This window comes from Sminthopsis crassicaudata, chromosome 6 (assembly GCF_048593235.1).
Source record: "Sminthopsis crassicaudata isolate SCR6 chromosome 6, ASM4859323v1, whole genome shotgun sequence".
NCBI lineage: Eukaryota > Metazoa > Chordata > Mammalia > Dasyuromorphia > Dasyuridae > Sminthopsis > Sminthopsis crassicaudata.
Genome location: NC_133622.1, coordinates 78,981,685 through 78,999,932, shown reverse-complemented (window position 1 = coordinate 78,999,932; position 18,248 = coordinate 78,981,685). Strand labels below are relative to the sequence as shown.

Genomic DNA, 18,248 nt, shown 5'->3' with positions numbered 1-18,248 from the left:
GTTTGTATTTATAAGCTTATTAGCTTTGTTTATGTCTTGGACATTCCAAGCATCATAACAGCTGATAATGAGTATATTTATTGCATTTTTTTTCATTTAACTTGAAAAAAACTTTTGTGCCTAATTCTTTTTTTATTCATACTTTTCACATATAGTAATATTAGACATTCAGTGATTCCCCTGTCTCTAATTGTAGAAGAAAAGCTGAAGTCATGCTTGGACATGGATTGTTCTCATTGCTGGCTGAAAGGCTGATGCTTCAAACAAGTGTTATCACTATGACCACCTACAATGTTCTCTTTGAGGTACAAACACAGAATTCAGACTCAGTTTCTTAAAAGATGTTGTATGAATTGGTTTGGATATTTTATACAATTTCAAATTGAACAAATCATCCACAAAACTAGAATGAAAAAATTTAGAAATTTAACACATTAAAAAGATTCAGATAAATGTGTTAAAGATGTCATCAGTTATGTAACAATAATTTTATATAATTTGAAAATATAATTTTTTAATTGAAAATAATTCTGCCTTGTTTGCACTCATCAGGATTCTAACTTGATGTCCAAACAAAATTAATTTAAAAATTTTGGGATTCTGTGTATTTAAATAATATTAATATATATTTTTTTAAATTGTGGACTACTTTATAATTTTTACAAAATGTTTTCCATTACTGTAAATACTTAACAGCCTTATATTTTATGGTATGCTTTAAAATTTTATAAGTTATAATTTTGTAATATCATTATGTTTACATATTGCTATTTTTTCATTGTTTTAGATTTTGATAGAACAAATTTGCACTCAGGTAATACACAAACAGCATCCTGATCCAGATTCATCAGTGAAGATACAAAATCCTCGTGAGCATTTTATGTATATTTCAAATAAGTGGAATGACTTTTTCATTTTTTTAAAATTTGGTTTCATGATTTCATCCTTGTGGCAACTCCCTTCATTGATAGTGATCAGCATCTCCTTTGGTTCTTAAAACTTTGGAATGATGCTTGAAACCTCATGAGTTTGTGACTTCTGGCTGGAGTCACACAGCTTGTAAAGATCAGAGGTTAGGGTTGAACTCAGGCTGTCAGGACTCTGGCTGACCTTTTATCTATTATTCTGTTCTGCCTTTTATCTTAAAAAAAATCTATTTCTGTAATGTTAGTAGATAAGAATGAATTTTATTCAAGCTTGATTATTTAGTAAGAACTTAGACATAACATAAATCATATAAAGAGAAAGCTTATATCCTTTGTCTTTTGTTTTACATATAACTTGATATTGATCTCAAATTGTAGGCCAAGTTTATAACACTTTTTAAGAGTTTTGTTGCAGGTTCTTTCCTTATTATATTGTTAGATGTCTATCAGAATCTTTCTTGAAGTCTTTTAAATATCTCAGGGTATATTTTATGTATTATGAAAATGCTTTAATTATAAATAATTGTTAAAGGAAGAATATAAATTTTGGAATGGAAAAGTATCCTCTTCTTTGTTTAAGAGGCTTTTGGCTTTTTACAATTCTTAATAAGTTGTTCAAAATACAAATTTTCCTTCCTGTATTTTATATGAAATTAATTCGGTACTGCCATTGAATTCTTCTTCTCACTGGTTTCTGTAAGGTTAATTTTAATATAATAAATTATTTATATTAACTCTGAAGTTTTATTTTTCCTAGTCATAAAGTGAAAGTAATTTTTTCTTTGAACTGAGACAAAAGGAAGAAAAACTCTGAAATTATTTGAGTAGATATTTCCATTTTATGGTTACAGGAATGCTAGAAATAATTGTTTTGCAACTTAAAAAATGTATTATCTTAAACTTTAGAAGATTGTAACTTGAAAAAAATTAGAGTATATAAGAGGAAAAATTACAATATATAAATATATGTAGGAAGCCACATTATAAATGTTTTAAATCTATTAGTTTAAATTTTCTATTTTTTTCTTTTGTGAAGAATCTTATTTTATTATTTAATAGTTCTCAAATATTTTTATAAGAAATTGACTTCTTTATGTAATTTTTGGATTTGTAAGAAAGGAAAAACGTTGACTTTTAAGCTAAATCAGTATGTGCCTATTTAATTTTGAATTTGAAACTTCTAATTTTTTTGTTGTATGTTAATGCATTTTTCTAATCTGAGGTCAGAAAATGCTATCAACTTAATACAAGGGATATTATAATATTACAGTAGAATTGAGTGTGTCTGTGTATATGCGCATATTTAAAGGGATAGATAGATTTTAATTTCCTTTGGGATTTTGTTTCAAGCTTTACTTTTTCAGTTATAAAAGAGAAGCTTGACAGATTTTAAAAACTTATGATGATAATGAAAAGAGTAGGAATCAGAAAATGTTATACTGGGGGGAAGGTAAGATGGTTTTTGCCTTTCTCTTGATTACTTGAATGCTGAAACAGGCATCTTGGCCCTAGTTTTAATGTTTATTTTGGAGTCTAATTCATCCATCCACATTATTTAAAAATTCCAGAACTTAATCCTGGAAGGGTCTTATAAATTTAAAAGTTTGTTTTATATTTAATTAACATTTGTATGTAACATAGGTTTTGGGAGTCATCTAAATGTTAATATCATTTAAATTCAAATGGATTTTAAACAATTTTAGTTTAGATTTCCAAAGATTCTCTTATATTCTTGAAAGTTCAGGAAGTAATATTGGCTAATTTCTTCTTATTGTTACTAGCTTTTAAAAGAAGTAAATAGTCTTATCAAAGATTGCATTTAACATAATTTATTTTAGAGATACCCAATTAATATAAAATTTCAAACAGAATAATTCTTGTTGCCCTTTTTTTGTTGTTGAATTTTTGGTTTTTATTTATTTATGAATTGTCTTGCAGAGGTACTAAAAGTTATTGCTACTCTGCTGCGTAATTCTCCCCAGTGTCCAGAGAGCATGGAGGTTCGAAGAGCCTTTCTTTCTGATATGATTAAACTTTTTAATAACAGCAGAGAAAACCGAAGGTAAGCAGAAATAAACAGAATATGCTTATTGTAGTAAAATGAATTTTAGTAACTTTCTATGAGAGTAACCTAGCCAAAAAAAAAAAAAGTTTATTAAAATAATAGTGAATATGTTTCATTAATGGTTTTCAGATTGTTGGAAACTACTAAATGAGAGTATTTAATGTTAAACTAGTAATTATTTTGGATGCATGTGCACTGAAGATCCTATTATTTTAGAATAATTTGAATTTTTTAGGATTTTACTAAAAATGAACAATAATTCAGTGCATTCTCACATTTTTCAGGAGCTTGCTGCAGTGCTCTGTGTGGCAGGAATGGATGCTTTCACTTTGCTATTTTAATCCCAAGAATTCAGAGGAGCAGAAAATAACAGAGATGGTATATGCTATTTTTCGAATTCTCCTTTACCATGCAGTCAAATATGAGTGGGGTGGCTGGCGAGTATGGGTGGACACACTGTCAATCACACATTCAAAGGTGAGTTTTCTTTTGTTGGAACTATTTTTTAATATTTTAAATATCATTTAAAATTTTGTCATATTTATATAAAAGAAATTTAAGATAATAATGGAAAACCTTATCTAATATAAGGCTCTTCTTTCTGTGAAATGCATAATTAGAGCAATTATTAAGTAGTTTCTCAGTTGTGTTAAATTATTGCATTAGACCAGGTCAGTTTAAACTTTAAATAACATGTATTTTACTCTGGCTTGTTAAAATAAAAAGGATTTAATTTCATGTAGTCCCAATATGAAGAGTGCTTGCCTTTTAGCTGTCTTAATAATGGAACAGGATTTCATAGGGGTTTAGGAAATGTCTTTTCCCTTGATTGTGCATTTCCATTTTTTTTTTTAATGGCTTGAAGCTTTTGAACACAAGGTGGCACACCTTATCTATTCAAAGAATAAAAAGAAACCCTTAGTGCCTCAAGCTGTTTTTGTAGTGTTCACTGGATCCTAGATTTAAAACTACAAAGGACCTGAGACATCATCTACTTCAAATGAAAGGTCATTTTATTAATTGAGACTTGAAGAAAAGAGAGGAGTTGCATAAAATGCCACAGATATCTTGTGGTAGAGAAAGAATTTGAATCTAGCTTCTCAGATTCTGAAGTTAGGGCTCTTTTCACTGAATCACACCCCCTTCTTTGCTCATTCTGTTGTTAAAGACAAAAATTGGAGTAGATTAGGTTAGAATTAGAAGAATAGATTAGAATTATTGTTAAATTAAGGAAAATACTAGTATTATGTCCTTTTCAAGTTTAGACAATGTTAGAAGACTTGCATATTCGTAATTTTAAAGGTTACTAGTACTTTTTATTTTCATTTTTGATTGTAGTATAAGGAATATGTCAGAAATTCTAGGTTTTGTAAATTTTATTTGTTTATTCATTTATATTATTCTGGAGTTCCCTGCCATTCCAGTCTTTCTATCCTAAGTAGGACATATTCCTTTAGCATATATAGTAACTATTAATCCTTTTCTTGCTTCCTGCATTGGAAAGAAAGAAAAAAAATAAAAAGTAAAAATTTGTAAGAACAGTCTAAATGAGAAGAGTTACCTTAGCAAGTCTACTCATAAATATAGTGCTATATCTGATGACAACTTGGGTTAGTTTTGTTTAATTTAATAAAAAAAATTATCTTTTTGAAATAAAAAATGTTTTTTTCCTCTTAATCTACTCTAGAAGTGAATATAGAAGAGCTGTAATGAAAAGATAGTGCTAGTTTTTAACTCATTTACTAAGGCAGTAAATACAGTTCCTTGTCTGTCCATGTCCCTTTTTCCTGTAGGTTTGACACAATCCTCACAATCTCAGATCTTGAATTGATAAATTGTTTTCATCATCACTCTAATTGTGTTTCACTTGTGTCATTGAAAGAAGGAGTCCTCCTTGCCAAGGTTAACCTCTATATTTATACTCTTGATCCCATTTATTCTTTTTTCCCTTAGGAGTTTCAATCATACCCTTTCTTTTTTACTCTTTTCTTTGTTCACTGGCTCCTTCCCTGCTTTTGAGAAATGTGCCCAAATATATTCTGGCCTTAAAAAACATTCCTTGGATCCTCTCCTGAGGTAGTTATCATATATTGCTCTTCTTATTCACTGCCAGCCTTCTAGAAAAAGCTATCTTTCCATGTGATTTTATTCCTTGCATCTCATTAATTTCTCAACTCCTTGCAATTTGTATTCCATTTCAATTCTGAACAGAAACTATATTCCTCAAGGTCACCAGCAGTGATTGGTAAGCCTATCTGCTAGTATCCCTCTACACTACTTTGTTGCTATCACTTTCTTTTTTCCCTTCTCTACCTCCCTCCTTCCCTTCCTTCCTTGTTAGCCATTTGCTCAGGGTCACACAGCTAATAGATGTCAAATGTCTGAGGCCAGATTTGAATTTAGGGCCTCTGGTCAGTGCTTGGCACTATTCTGCTGAGCTGCCTTTAGTATCACTTTCAAATTAGGTTAAGCTTTCCATCATGGTCCATTGCAGTTCACAAGGATCCCTTTAAATCCTTTCTGTCCTGGATCATCCTCTTATTTGGGGAAATTTACAGGAAAAGTAGCTCTAGTTGTCAGTGCTACTGTTCAGTATTCTTGGAGTAGTTATGGATTAAGAAGAAAGTTATACTTACTAAGAACTCCCAACTCCAAGATGTGGGTGCAGAGAGGTCATAACAACCTAATCCCTTCATTATCTGCCTCTTCCCTGCAATATTAAGTTTGTTTCATTAGGAGAGAGCAGGACCTGGGTCCTATACGTTTTTGTTGCCCAATAGTTCATTCACTATCCCTTTATATGTTTATTTGTTATTAGTTTTTGTTCATGTCTTCTTTTTTAAGATTGGGAAAGAAATGGTCTGCCCTAACTCCATTTTAGCTTCTATTTAAGTTTCCATGTTTAGCTAAATGTTTGTTGCAAATTTCCATGTGAGGGTGACCCATTCTTTGGCATCCTTTATCCTTTCTGAGGTGTTTCTAGTAATTGTCCTGAATAAAACTGCTTATTTTACTCACTTCCAATCCCTGTAGCTCTTGTTGCTTCCTAAATGCCTAATGGGAGTTTCCTTTTACTTACTAGACTTCTGGCACTTGGTCCTCACCTTCTTAATTTCTTAAGTAGAGCTAATGGGATTTGAACTGTTGAATAGCTCCAAACTAATACAATGTATTATAATGCTTTAGAGTGAAAGTTGTGCTTATGATTGTTTTATTTTGGTTGGAATATAGGTGAGAAGGTATTCTTTGTCTACTATAGGGACATTCAACCCTTAGAAAACCCTAGCAATGTTTTGTATCTTTAACATTTCAGAAATTTTGGATTTTGTTTTCAAGACTCCTCCATTTCAACTCCTCTACACCCTAATAGGGAATTTCAGGAATTGTTATGTTCTCCCTCACTTCTACCCCCTTCTTAATCATTTGTACAGTGATTGGTCCTATTTTGATAAGACAACTTAGCTAGGTGTGTGTTATTGGAGTCCTTCCAACTTAGATCTTGTCATAATTTACACTGTTGATAAAAGCTTTTGAGATCCTAGCTTCAACTCCATGCCTCAAAGAGAACATACATGGAAGGCTTTGTTTCAAATTGATGTGTGTTTATGTGCTAGTCATTAGAAATATAGACACAAAGCTAAAGTAATATCAACCTTTAAGGAATTTTTTGTTGGGAGAGAACATTTATTCAAATAACAGTGCAAAATATACATAGAACATTTTTGTCAATGGCTGTTGGGTGTAATTAGCAGTAGAAGCTGCAAAAGGTATTGTGTAGGAGGTGGCATCTGAAATGTCTTTAGAGAGCCAGAGAGTCTAAGATATGGAGGTGACAAAGAAGAGCATTTATAGCTCATGGAATATCTTTCAAGAGGCATGGCATATTAATTGGTTTGGTTAGACTATGGAAATAACATGTAGTGAGTCTGAAAGGTGAGGTTGGAATTGGATTGTGAAGATTTTTAAATACCAAACAAAAAAAGTTTTGTATATATGACAGTATATATGTGAAATCCTTTCCCAAATGAGAATCTATAGTCTGGAAAATTGTACCAAAAAGGGATATAATTAAAAATTTTAAAACCATGAAAAAGTAAAAAGATTAATAATTCAGCTAATAATTAAAAATCCAAATTTTAATGTCTTTGAACACTGTAGGAGGATATCCTAATATGTTATACTACCAAGAAGTTTAGACAAAAGTAGTTTATTCCCAGATGCCATTATTCTGTCATTTCTCCTACCATTCTTATTTTTCCATACTCATTTCTAATCCTAGTTCAAATCCTTATTAAAAGGGTCTCTATAATATTTTAACTGGTCTTTTCTTTTCCCATTCCAGTACATCCATATACTATTTGTTAGATAAAAAGCAAAAATAAAAACATTTTGTTTTTCTTGCAAAGCCTTGATTGGCTTGAGCATTGATTTCAGGATGAATTTTATGCTCATTTTGTCATTTAAAGTTTTTCACAAGTCTCCCTTGAAACCTATCAATATAATTTTAAGTTCCATGACTTCTCTTTATGAATTTCCTGATGCCCAGGAGTAAGCTGGACGATGTACTGTGACTTTTCTATTCTCTTTCTTTTCCTTATTCCTTCAAATCCTGAAGTCCTCTACTATATACTTGCAGCCTTCTTTTGCTATTTAGAATGTACTAATAATAAACACCTTGGTATGTTTATGATTCTGAATTTAGCATTATTCATCAACTAATCATGAATTGATCTGATACTTCTTGGGGATTTTCTTTTGTTAATTAATGTTAAAATAAACTTTTAATGTGTATGTGCTATTTGTATATACCATGTGTATATTACCATGTCCTTATAACTACATTTTGAGGATAGCCATGTATTATGTTCCTCCTATCCAATGGACGAGTGCTGATCATGTGGTAGATTCTCAGTAAATATTTGTTGAAAAGGAATATATGAATTCAAAGTGCTAAGCAGTCATTGGCAGTGCTTTTCTTTGAGTTATTTTGCCTTGTCTTGAATGTGGAATTGAATTTGCATGTATAAAAGGAAGGAAGTAGCTATAAAAAGTTCTTTTGAATTGCTTTGCTATGATTGGCTTTCATTCATGTAATTGTCATAATCACAATATTTCAAAAGTCTTTTTCTTTTTCTGAAATGAGCATGTTCAGGATGAAGATATTCTTGGAACATAGAAACATAGAAAGTCCATGACCTTGGAATAAGTATTAATGAAATTTCTTAAGATCACAGTTTCTTATGTATTTTTGAGTGAAAAATAAAAGAAATGTTATTACACAACAAAAAATATCATAAAATTTGAAAAAATATGGTAAAAAGAATATAAACTTAGTTCTTTTTTTATGATTAAGGAAGGGAAATCATTGAAAAGAAAAAAAAAACTGTGGAAATTTGGAACCTTATGCTTATTTACCTAAATTTCAGCTTATCCAGTATTTCAGGCACCTACTATGTTCTTGGTTAACCTGAAATAACAATTGAAATTATGTATATACTATAGTTTTATTTATTTAATTTATATTTTATTCCACTGATTTACAGCACTAAACTACTAATTAATTTGAAAAGAAAACATTTGTGAAGATGCTATATACTACATACCAAAAACCAATCTTTATGACTTTTAAGACTGTACCAAAGATTATTTAACAATACTGATAAGAAGGTTAAATAACATGAAATAGCATGTGGTATTTGTTACTATTAATGGTAGTTTCTTACTTAAGTTGAAAGAAAATTTTATCTTTTTCTCATATACTATAAAATAACATCAAAGACTATAATTGATTATTTGGAAGGGGGAAAATGAGTACTTAAGTTGTATTGTGTGCATTCCCTTCCATGCTTTTTAATATGTTTCTTTCAATTCATGTTTTTTAAAAAACTATTCTTGTGTCAATATATATGGATTCATTTGAATTTGATTGCAAGTTTAGCATCTTTAAGCCATAATACGTTGACAACTAGATACTTTTTGCTACATTAAAAATATTAACATGAATATATGCACTTCAAGGCTTTATATAAAAATATTAATTTATTGGACATGTAACAAATGTGCAGAATTAAATGAATAATTTGTAGTATGATGTTTAGTTGCTAAATGAATAATTGGACCCCAGGTTTGTTTTTTTTTTTTTTTTTTGTGTGTGTGTGTGTGTGGGTTTTTTTCCCCTATGAATGTAAGCATTTTAAGGGTTTTTTATACTCTCAGATACAATTCTATGGGATGGATACTTATTTTTTTCCTCCCCCCCCCCCCCACACCATTTGGTATCCCAATACAACTAATTTACAACACAGTTCTTTGATAAAAAACTAGTGTATAAAGAACTAGTGTTGTAGAATTGGATAGGTTTTGCAGAGCTACACATCAAGATACATGCAGCTGCTATAAAAAGCCAAAGAAACTCAATTGCAATTTTATTGTCCAGTTTGATAGATTTCCTGCCACCTTTGTAGCAGGAAAGCTGTTTGTCACTGTAACCCTCTCCACCAACAGCTGCACTACTCTTTATAAGTAGTAATAGGGCTTTTCTAGCATAATTGTACTATATTAGTTACTTTAGTCTTAAGTGTAACTTTTACAAATTTGATTTTTATTGTCTTGCCAGTTATATTATTTTCACATTATTTTCGTGTATTTTTTCAATATTGGATAGTAACCAAGATAATTTTTTGTTGTATCAGCTAATTTTACTAAAATGTTTTATTAAATATATAAACTTATTTATGGCTAATGAAAATTATAACATTTTTTCAAATGTATAGAAGTTATTGAAGTGTTCAGCAGCAGATTTTTGCTGAGTAAATATATGAACCAAGTATATATGAAAATTTAATACCTAGACTCATACCGTGCTTAATAATAGGGAAGCTTAATAATAGGGAACAAGGAAAACTATGGTCAATACTCTTTGACTCTTGATATACTCAAAACTTAAATTTTTTATATAATTAAAATTTATTAATCTGCAAGAAGTAGAATTAGGTAAAATATATAATCATTTTGTACACTCCAAAATAATCAGAAAACTTTGTTAATGATTGCAATCAATTAGCTTAAAAATACAATGTTTGGTCATCATGTGAAGGAAGGAAAATTTTAATAGGAAATTATTAATATTTAGCAAGTAATTAAAAAAACTTTATTTTTGAATTTATAGGTTGGCAAATAGTCTAATAAAGACTAAAAAAAGAACTATGTCCCTTTGGCGTAACATAGTAATAGCAATTACATGCTAAAACTTTGTTTATAAAAACCTAATAATTAGCTTTGTTCTTTACCAAGCAAAAAATTCTCTTTTAAGTTTTTCTACAGTGTAAATTGGTCTGTGTAAACAATTTATATATAAAATGTATAACAATGTTTGAAGTTTTCTTTTTTTAAAGGAGCAAAATTAGATAAAATTTAGCTTCCTTCGTTTTTTTGCTTGAATAGAATCACTTAAGGTAAAAGCTACATAATTGTAAGCACAGGTTATGAACTCAAGTGATACTGCATGTTTTAACCAGTCTTACAAGTGAAATCAAACTTGGATCTGCTGAGCATACATACTGCAGGTGCAGAAGTTGGAGTACTTATTGACTGAGGTGATAGTTTTATGGTAAAAGGAGGTGTTGAGGGCAGACTTTACATTTTAATACGTTTTCTAATATCATCATGTAGTATAATCAGAAGGGGAGAGTTTAAAAAAAAAGTATTATTTTAAATAGTTTAAAGGCTTCTGTTTGTTTAAATTATATTCTTGCCAGATGTTTACAAGGGAGTATTGCTCAAAACATGTTAACAAAGAAGCCAATTTTCACATCTTGACCTAAAACAGTGGATGAATATTGGAAGAAATTTAGGCATTATTTACTAGACCTTTCTAGCTTAGCTCTAAAATTATGTGCTTTTGTTGTGATTATATTAAAGTATTTAAAATTCTTAGAGGAAGTGCTTTTGCAGTTGACATATTTGCTCTTTCTCTGATTTCTATTAAACTTTATTTATGGAAGGAACCTATACATGGAATTGTGTGACCTGAGTTATGTTCTGGCTCTAATATTTACTGGTTTTGTAAGTTGGGGTAGCGCAACCTCTCAAAATTGGTTCCCTCATCTGTAAAATTAGAATAATAATGATTCTGTCATTTATTTCACAGCTGTTACGAAGATAAAATATGGTAATGTAGGTAAAGAGTTTTGAAGTCCTAATTAATGAAGTTCAAATTTCTGTGGAACTTTACAGTTTCAACAAAGTTTATGTATATCGTTTCATTTAACTGGCACAGCAACATTGGAATGTAGGCAATGTTCATTATTGTCTTTATTTTATAGATGAGACTTGAGGTACAATATGAAGTTCTTAGGATCATAGTTCCTAAGTGACAACTGGTTTTGGAACCTGCATCTCCTGACTCTAGATCCAATGTTGTTTCCCCTATGTGATAAAATTTTTATTTTTAAAATGTTTATGGAGTGTTGACTTTGACTAGGAGGCCCTACCTTGCTTTTGTGAAGTGCTGCTAGGTATTTAACTCAAATTAACTACCATTAGCAGACCTATTTGGATCTAACACTATTTTATCTGGGTTCTACATCATCATTGTAGCACATGGTCTATTATTTATGTTGCTCAGCTTGATCCAGTCCAAGACCAAAAGCTTATATAACTTGCCTTCTACCTTCTGAACTCAGTTTTGGATATATGTCTGAGGTATCTTGCTTCCAAGATTCACTGCAGTCTCCAACAACTAGCTACTTTTCTCAATGTTTCTTTCAAGGACAAAAAGACTTGGAGCTTTATGCTCTTTTTGTCAGGGTGTGTCATTAACATCAAGCCCTATTCTCCTTCCTCAACATTTGGAAAAAAGAGAATTGAGATATTCCTTTACCATTTATTTATAAGATTCTTAAATAATGAGTGAGGTTCAGAAAAAGGTGGCTTGAATTCACATTGGCAAACTTCTATCTTTTATTCTTCAAGCCCTAGTGACACAGAATCTTCAAGTAACAAAAATTACTATACTTCTCCCCTAGCACCATTCTTGTTCTCTCATCCCCATCTCTTCAGCCCTTAACATGTTCTAATTCAGTTTTACTTTTTTCTTTTCATGCACCTGTTTTTTTTTTTTTTTTTTTTTTTTTTTTTTAAGAGGCAATTGGGATTAAGTAACTTACCCAAGGTTACATAGCCAGGAAGTGGTAAGTGTCTGAGGGCAGATTTGAACTCAGGTCCTCCTGACTTCAGGCCTGGTGCTCTATCTCCTGTGGCACCTAGCTGCTCGGATGCACTTGTCTTTTGACCCTAATTTCTAGGTTCCACCATTTGGTTATGCTTTTTTGTACCGATTGCACCTTCTTTCATATTTCTAACACACTGATCCTATGTGGGGAAACAACTTCTCTTTTGAAGTTCATTCAATCCATATCCATATCCATATCCATATCCATATCCATCTATCTGTCTATCTAATCTCTGTCTCAGAATTTATTCTATCCATATCCACATATAGATAAAGTTATAGATATACCTCACAATTCTTATCCAGGTGGCCATTATATATAGTTTCAGTGATATTAAGTCTCTTTTCTTAAGGAGCACAAGCTCAGCCTCTTCCTTTCAACTCTAATTTCTGCCATTTTCCTTTAGGACTTCAACATGTTTTTATTTCCTCAAACATCCTGACTTCCTTTTCCAGTCTTGATCCCTAGAGTTAAGAAGTTCAATATTAGACTATCCTCTACTCTTGGACCTTTGGTCTTGCTAATTTCCTGCCAAATTCTAACCCTGAATTACTCCCACTATCTCTCTTCTCTATTCTGATTCAAATACTGATGTACAAGACTGGAAAAATTCACATGAATCTACTGACTGGGTACATTCCCCAGGTTGTTTTTTTTTAAGCTAATCTCAACTGGGTCCTCAATTCAGTAAAGCAGTCTTTTTAGTTGTCCCTAATTTTTTCTCTATTATTATTTATTTTATTATTATTATTATTATTGTTATTATTATATCTCCCATAGCAAGTCTTCTAAACTTTTTTTCCTTTAAGCCTCCTATGTCATCTGCTTGATATAATTTGTTGAAAAAATTATATTTGCCTTGAGTTTCCTCTTTTTCCCTATTTTGTATCCTATAACTCCTTAACAACATATTTCCCATTCATTTCTCTTTTATTCTAGTCTCTGTTGAAGTACTTTTCTTGTCAGGTTTAACTCTTGTTTCTATAATCCCATTTCCACAAGATTGTTACCATAAATCATTGTTTTAATCTTCACTCTTTCTCTTTTGACTGATGCTTAGAACATTCTTGGGTTTTCCCCATCCTTAAAGAACTCACCTGATCCTACCATCCTTCAAGTTATCATGCTAATTCCTAGAACACATTGTCTCTAGTGGTTCCCTCTACTACTTCCTTCCTTCCTCTCTCCCTCCTCTAGTATAGGACTAGTATAGTACCTGACACATATTAAAATAATAAGTGATTTTTGATTAACTTGTTTTCTATCTTATATTCAGAAATTAACTGTGTTTTTGGAAGAGGGTTGAATTGAGGTTAAATGATTTGCCCAAGGTCACATTGCTGTTAAGTGTCTGAAGCTAGATTCGAAACTCAGGTCCTTCTGACTCCAAAGCTAGTGCCCTGTCCACTATGCCATCTAGTTTTCCTCAGTGTTGTAGTCCTAACATCTTGTATAGTGTCTGACATTTCTTTTTGCTTTCCACAGACCTTTAATCATATTAGTTCAGATGTTTAAAAATAGCTTTAATAAGTAATAAGTAATCATTAGTTTTACATAACCACTGTTTTTATGTTAAAAGGACCTGTAATGGACAAATGTATTTTCTTTTTCAGAAACAATCATCTTAAAAAAAAAAGAAACAACTTTCTGGAAGCAAAATGTTGCTTCACATCTAGAATAGGTGTTAGTTTGTTGAATTGGTGAAAATCTGATGTCTGCATATGATGAAAATATAATAAAATGACCTTGTTATATACTGTTTGTTAATCATTTGTTTTCTGCTTATTAGGAAAGGTAAATTGTCAAGTTAAGTTAAAATTAATGGCAGAAAGAATGCTTGTAATTATTAGCTCATATGTGTCCTTAACTAGTAGTATATAGAAGTACTCGCTACAGATTTCAAAGGCCTATTGATTAGCTGTCAAATAACTAAGATGAATGGCTAGCCTTTTAGCTGGGTAATTTAGAACAATATCTGGTAATTAATTGTATATTATCAGTTTTACAGTTACAAATGCAAATGTCTTAAGAAAAAGAAACACATTGTAAGGAATCCTAGAATCATTCAGCTGCCATTAAGCTTTAGATCTAATGTAAGAAGTTAATGGGAAACTCAAAGAAAAAATCTATCATGTGGCAGAATTTGTAGATCACTTCAAAGATTTGACTTCATGAAGTGTTGATTAAATGTAGTCCTTTTAAGAAGATAAAGTCACCTAAAATAGGTATTGACTAGGTACATGAAGTTTAACATATGTAACAGTTTCCCTAATGTATAAGGTATTTTGTAAAAAAATTTACTGGTGATTATTATACGTTGCACATAGAAAACAATTAATGTTATTTACTCTCGGTATTTCGGTACACGTAAAAAATTGTAATTTTAGTAGTATGGATATTCTTGCTACTACAGATGATCCTTATGAGGTCCTATGGCTGAAATTATTGCCTGGCAGGCAGTTTTTTTAATGTCTAATTCTCCATTTAAGTGGGAAGCTCTTCAGGTAACAGAAAATCTATCATGAAATATATACTTGATGTCATTTTAGTTAGCTTGTACCTATCAAAAGTTGAAGTTTAAGAATCTAAACTCAATATTATGTCCTTGTGGATTTGATGTAGTGCTTTGGTGGATGCCCATTCTACATGCTACAAACCAATTCAATATTGACTTTTCACAACTATATGCTAGAGTTAAAATGTAGGATTTGAAATGTCATGGTTGTATTCATTTAAAAAACAGTTCATTGGGTATACAGAAGAATACCCAAAACAGTTCTCAATTTTGAAACAAACAACAAGAAATGTGTACTTTGTGTCATAAGCAAGTATAATTTGAAGTTAGCTTTAATTAGTTTGTTAGTTTAAAAGAGGTTAAGTGAAAAAGGCTTATAATCATGGACCTTTTTAGATTTAAGATAAAATTTATATTTATGTTGAGCAAACATTGAAGAAGACACCATGGAAGAATGGTTCAGTATGTTATAACTTCGTTTAGAGAGAGGATTTAAAAATGTTATTCTCAGTGTGGTAGGCAGACATAGCCTGGGAAGGCTAGTTCGATGTTCAATGGAAGGAATTATGCCTTGTCAGGTGTGGAGCTCTTGCTATAACCTTGGTATTCTTCATTCATTTCCTAAATCAGAGCCAGGGGATCATGTAAATATGTCCTCTGAGATCTTGTACAACTCACACTTCTAAGAAGAGAATTGCTGTAGCTCAGAGGTGGTTTTTCATCCTCAGCCCAAGGATGGACAAAGCAAGTTGAAGCAAGTTTTATTGAGGGAGAGAGATTTACAAAAAGTAGGTGAGATGCTGGGCCTTGGAATGGTGTGAAGTGAGGATAGATTTTTATATTGTCTTCTCTAGATTGAACAGGACCAGGACTGGGTGACAGGCAATGCAAAGGTCAGGATTTTGGGAGAAAGAAAAGGCTGGATCTCCCTCCTTCATTTTACTAGAAAAGCTGCAGGTTATTCTGGTAAAAGAACTCAGGAGGTGGTGGGTGTTTTTGTTTGTTTTTATTTTTATTTTTTTGCATTTCCCTGAGTCTTCTTTTATTCATTATATCCTTATAGTCCTGAAAACCTATAATGCTATGTGATTTTATAGTTAGAAATAATGGAAGAGATTAGCTAATACAACTCATGGGAGGAGATTGAGGCCCTGAGATGACAAGGAACTTATTTTCATTCTAGACTTTTAATTATTTGGAATTCCAAAAAATTAATGTAAAGATTCTTAATGTAGGCAGTGGTTCCTTTTTATATCCTTTTTTTTTTTTTTTTTAATTTAAAGGAGAGACATGTCAACCTAAGTTCCTTTTTTCTTTAAGACAATACTAGTTATATGGATTTTTTCCCCTTGCCCCCACATGCCAATTTTCTTGTATCTAGTTATATTAAAATCTTTAGAGAAGAGGATTTTAAAGATCGTTTAAAAATTTTGTATATGTACTAACTGTAAAGGTGGGATAGAGAGAACTTTATAGGAAAGTATTGTTTTTGAGAAAGAAATAAGAAAGACAAAAGGTGTGTAGATTATATAGAAGCTGTATGGTTCTCTATCATGGACACTTTCTTCAAAAATGAATTTTTAGGTATTGGACACTGCAAAAACAAAATAACATCAAAAAAAAAAAAAAAAAAAAAGGAAAATAAGTGCATTTCAGCAGACTGGCATAGTCTTTCGCTATGAGAATAGTCCTTAAGTTATATACCATAGTGTTTTGAAATAATTATTTAGAAGTCATCTGAAAGAGGGGAAGATGACAAAGCATGGTTAAAGGTGACTGAGAAGATATCATTTACTACCTATCTTTGATTCGATTTCTTACATATGTACAAAGTTTTTATGAAGGTTGTCTAGTATAAGAATTGAGAACATTCTGGATGATGGTGTTAGTTGGGGATAAGCAGGCTTTCAGGAGTGCTGTTCAACAATGAACCACATTTGTCTTCTCACAAGGGAAAATACAGAGAATCCAGTATCTTAATGTGTTAATTCAAGTTAAGAAAACCTTTTAGTACTGCTTTGTTATAACAAGGTGTCTATCCATCAAGATTATTGAGGACTCTTTGGAAGATGAGAAATAACTTTTGGAAAATGAGAAAATATGAGAAATAACTCTTCAATGACTCTCTGATAATAAATAAAGGGTGAGGCACAATATGGATAGGTTTAGGCTCATTCAAATGTATTTTCCACTATGATAGAGATATTCCAGTGATTTGGAACACTCTTTCATATGAGTGGAAATAGTTTTAATTTCATCAGCTGAAAATTGTCTGTTCATATCCTTTGACCATTTATCAACTGGAGAATGGCTTGATTTCTTATAAATTAAAGTCAATTCTCTGTATATTTTGGAGATGAGGCCTTTATCAGAACTTTAACTGTAAAAATGTTTTCCCAATTTGTTACTTCTAATCTTGTTTGCATTAGTTTTGTTTGTGCAGAAACTTTTTAATTTGGTGTAATCAAAATTTTTTTATTTTGTGATCAATAATGGTCTGTAGTTCTCCCTTGGACACAAACTCCTTCCTCCTCCACAAGTCTGAGAGGTAAACTATCCCATGTTCCTCCAATTTATTTATGATTTTGTTCTTTATGCCTAAATCTTGGACGCATTTTGATCTTATCTTAGTATGTGGTGTTAAATGTGGGTCCATGCCTAATTTCTGCCATACTAATTTTCAGTTTTCCCAGCAGTTTTTGTCAAATAATGAATTCTTACCCCAAAAGTTGGGATCTTTGGGTTTGTCAAACACTAGATTGCTATTTTTATTCACTATCTTGCCCTGTGAACCTAACCTATGCCACTGATCAACTAGTCTATTTCTTAGCCAATACCAAATGGTTTTGGTGGCTGTTGCTTTATAATATAGTTCTAGATTAGGTACAGCTAGACCACCTTCATTTAATTTTTTTTTCATTACTTCCCTTGAAAATTTCGACTTTTTGTTGTTCCATATGAATTTTGTTGTTATTTTTTCTAGGTCATTAAAATAGTTTCTTGGGAGTCTGATTGGTATAGCACTAAATAAATAGATTAGTTTAAGGAGTATTGTCATCTTAATTATATTCGCTTGGCCTATCCAAGAACACTGAATGTCTTTCCAATTATTTAAATCTGACTTTATTTTTGTGGCAAGTGTTTCTCGTAATTTTGCTCATATAATTCCTGATATTTACATAATTCCAAATTGCTTTTCAAAATTGTTTGTTTCAATTTATGGCTGCATTAAAAATGCACCAACTTTCCTATTTTTCCCCAACCCCCTCTCCACCATTGACTATTGCCAATTTTTTTGTCATCTTTACCATTTTTTAGGGTATGAGGTGAAACCTCAGAGTTACTTTGGTTTGTATTACTTTTTATTATTATTAATGATTGAAGCATTCATCTGACTGATAATACTTTGCAATTATTTCGAGAATTGTTTGCTTGTAGTATTTGCCTATTTTTCAGTAGTTTTAGTTTTAGATATCTATTGTTTATATAGCTTAGAAACCAAATTCTAT

At 31.2% G+C, this 18,248-nt stretch overlaps 1 protein-coding gene across 4 annotated transcripts in view; it reads left to right on the top strand.

Moving 5' to 3' along the window:
- LRBA (LPS responsive beige-like anchor protein) overlaps positions 1-18,248 on the top strand; it is a 742,057-nt gene that overhangs the window by 128,501 nt on the left and 595,308 nt on the right. For all 4 annotated transcript variants that reach the window (XM_074272516.1, XM_074272513.1, XM_074272515.1 and 1 more), the window contains exons 19-22: positions 197-305; positions 788-869; positions 2,865-2,988; positions 3,276-3,468. In XM_074272516.1, the coding sequence (XP_074128617.1) occupies positions 197-305; positions 788-869; positions 2,865-2,988; positions 3,276-3,468 (508 nt within the window). The remainder of the gene's footprint in view (positions 1-196; positions 306-787; positions 870-2,864; positions 2,989-3,275; positions 3,469-18,248) is intronic.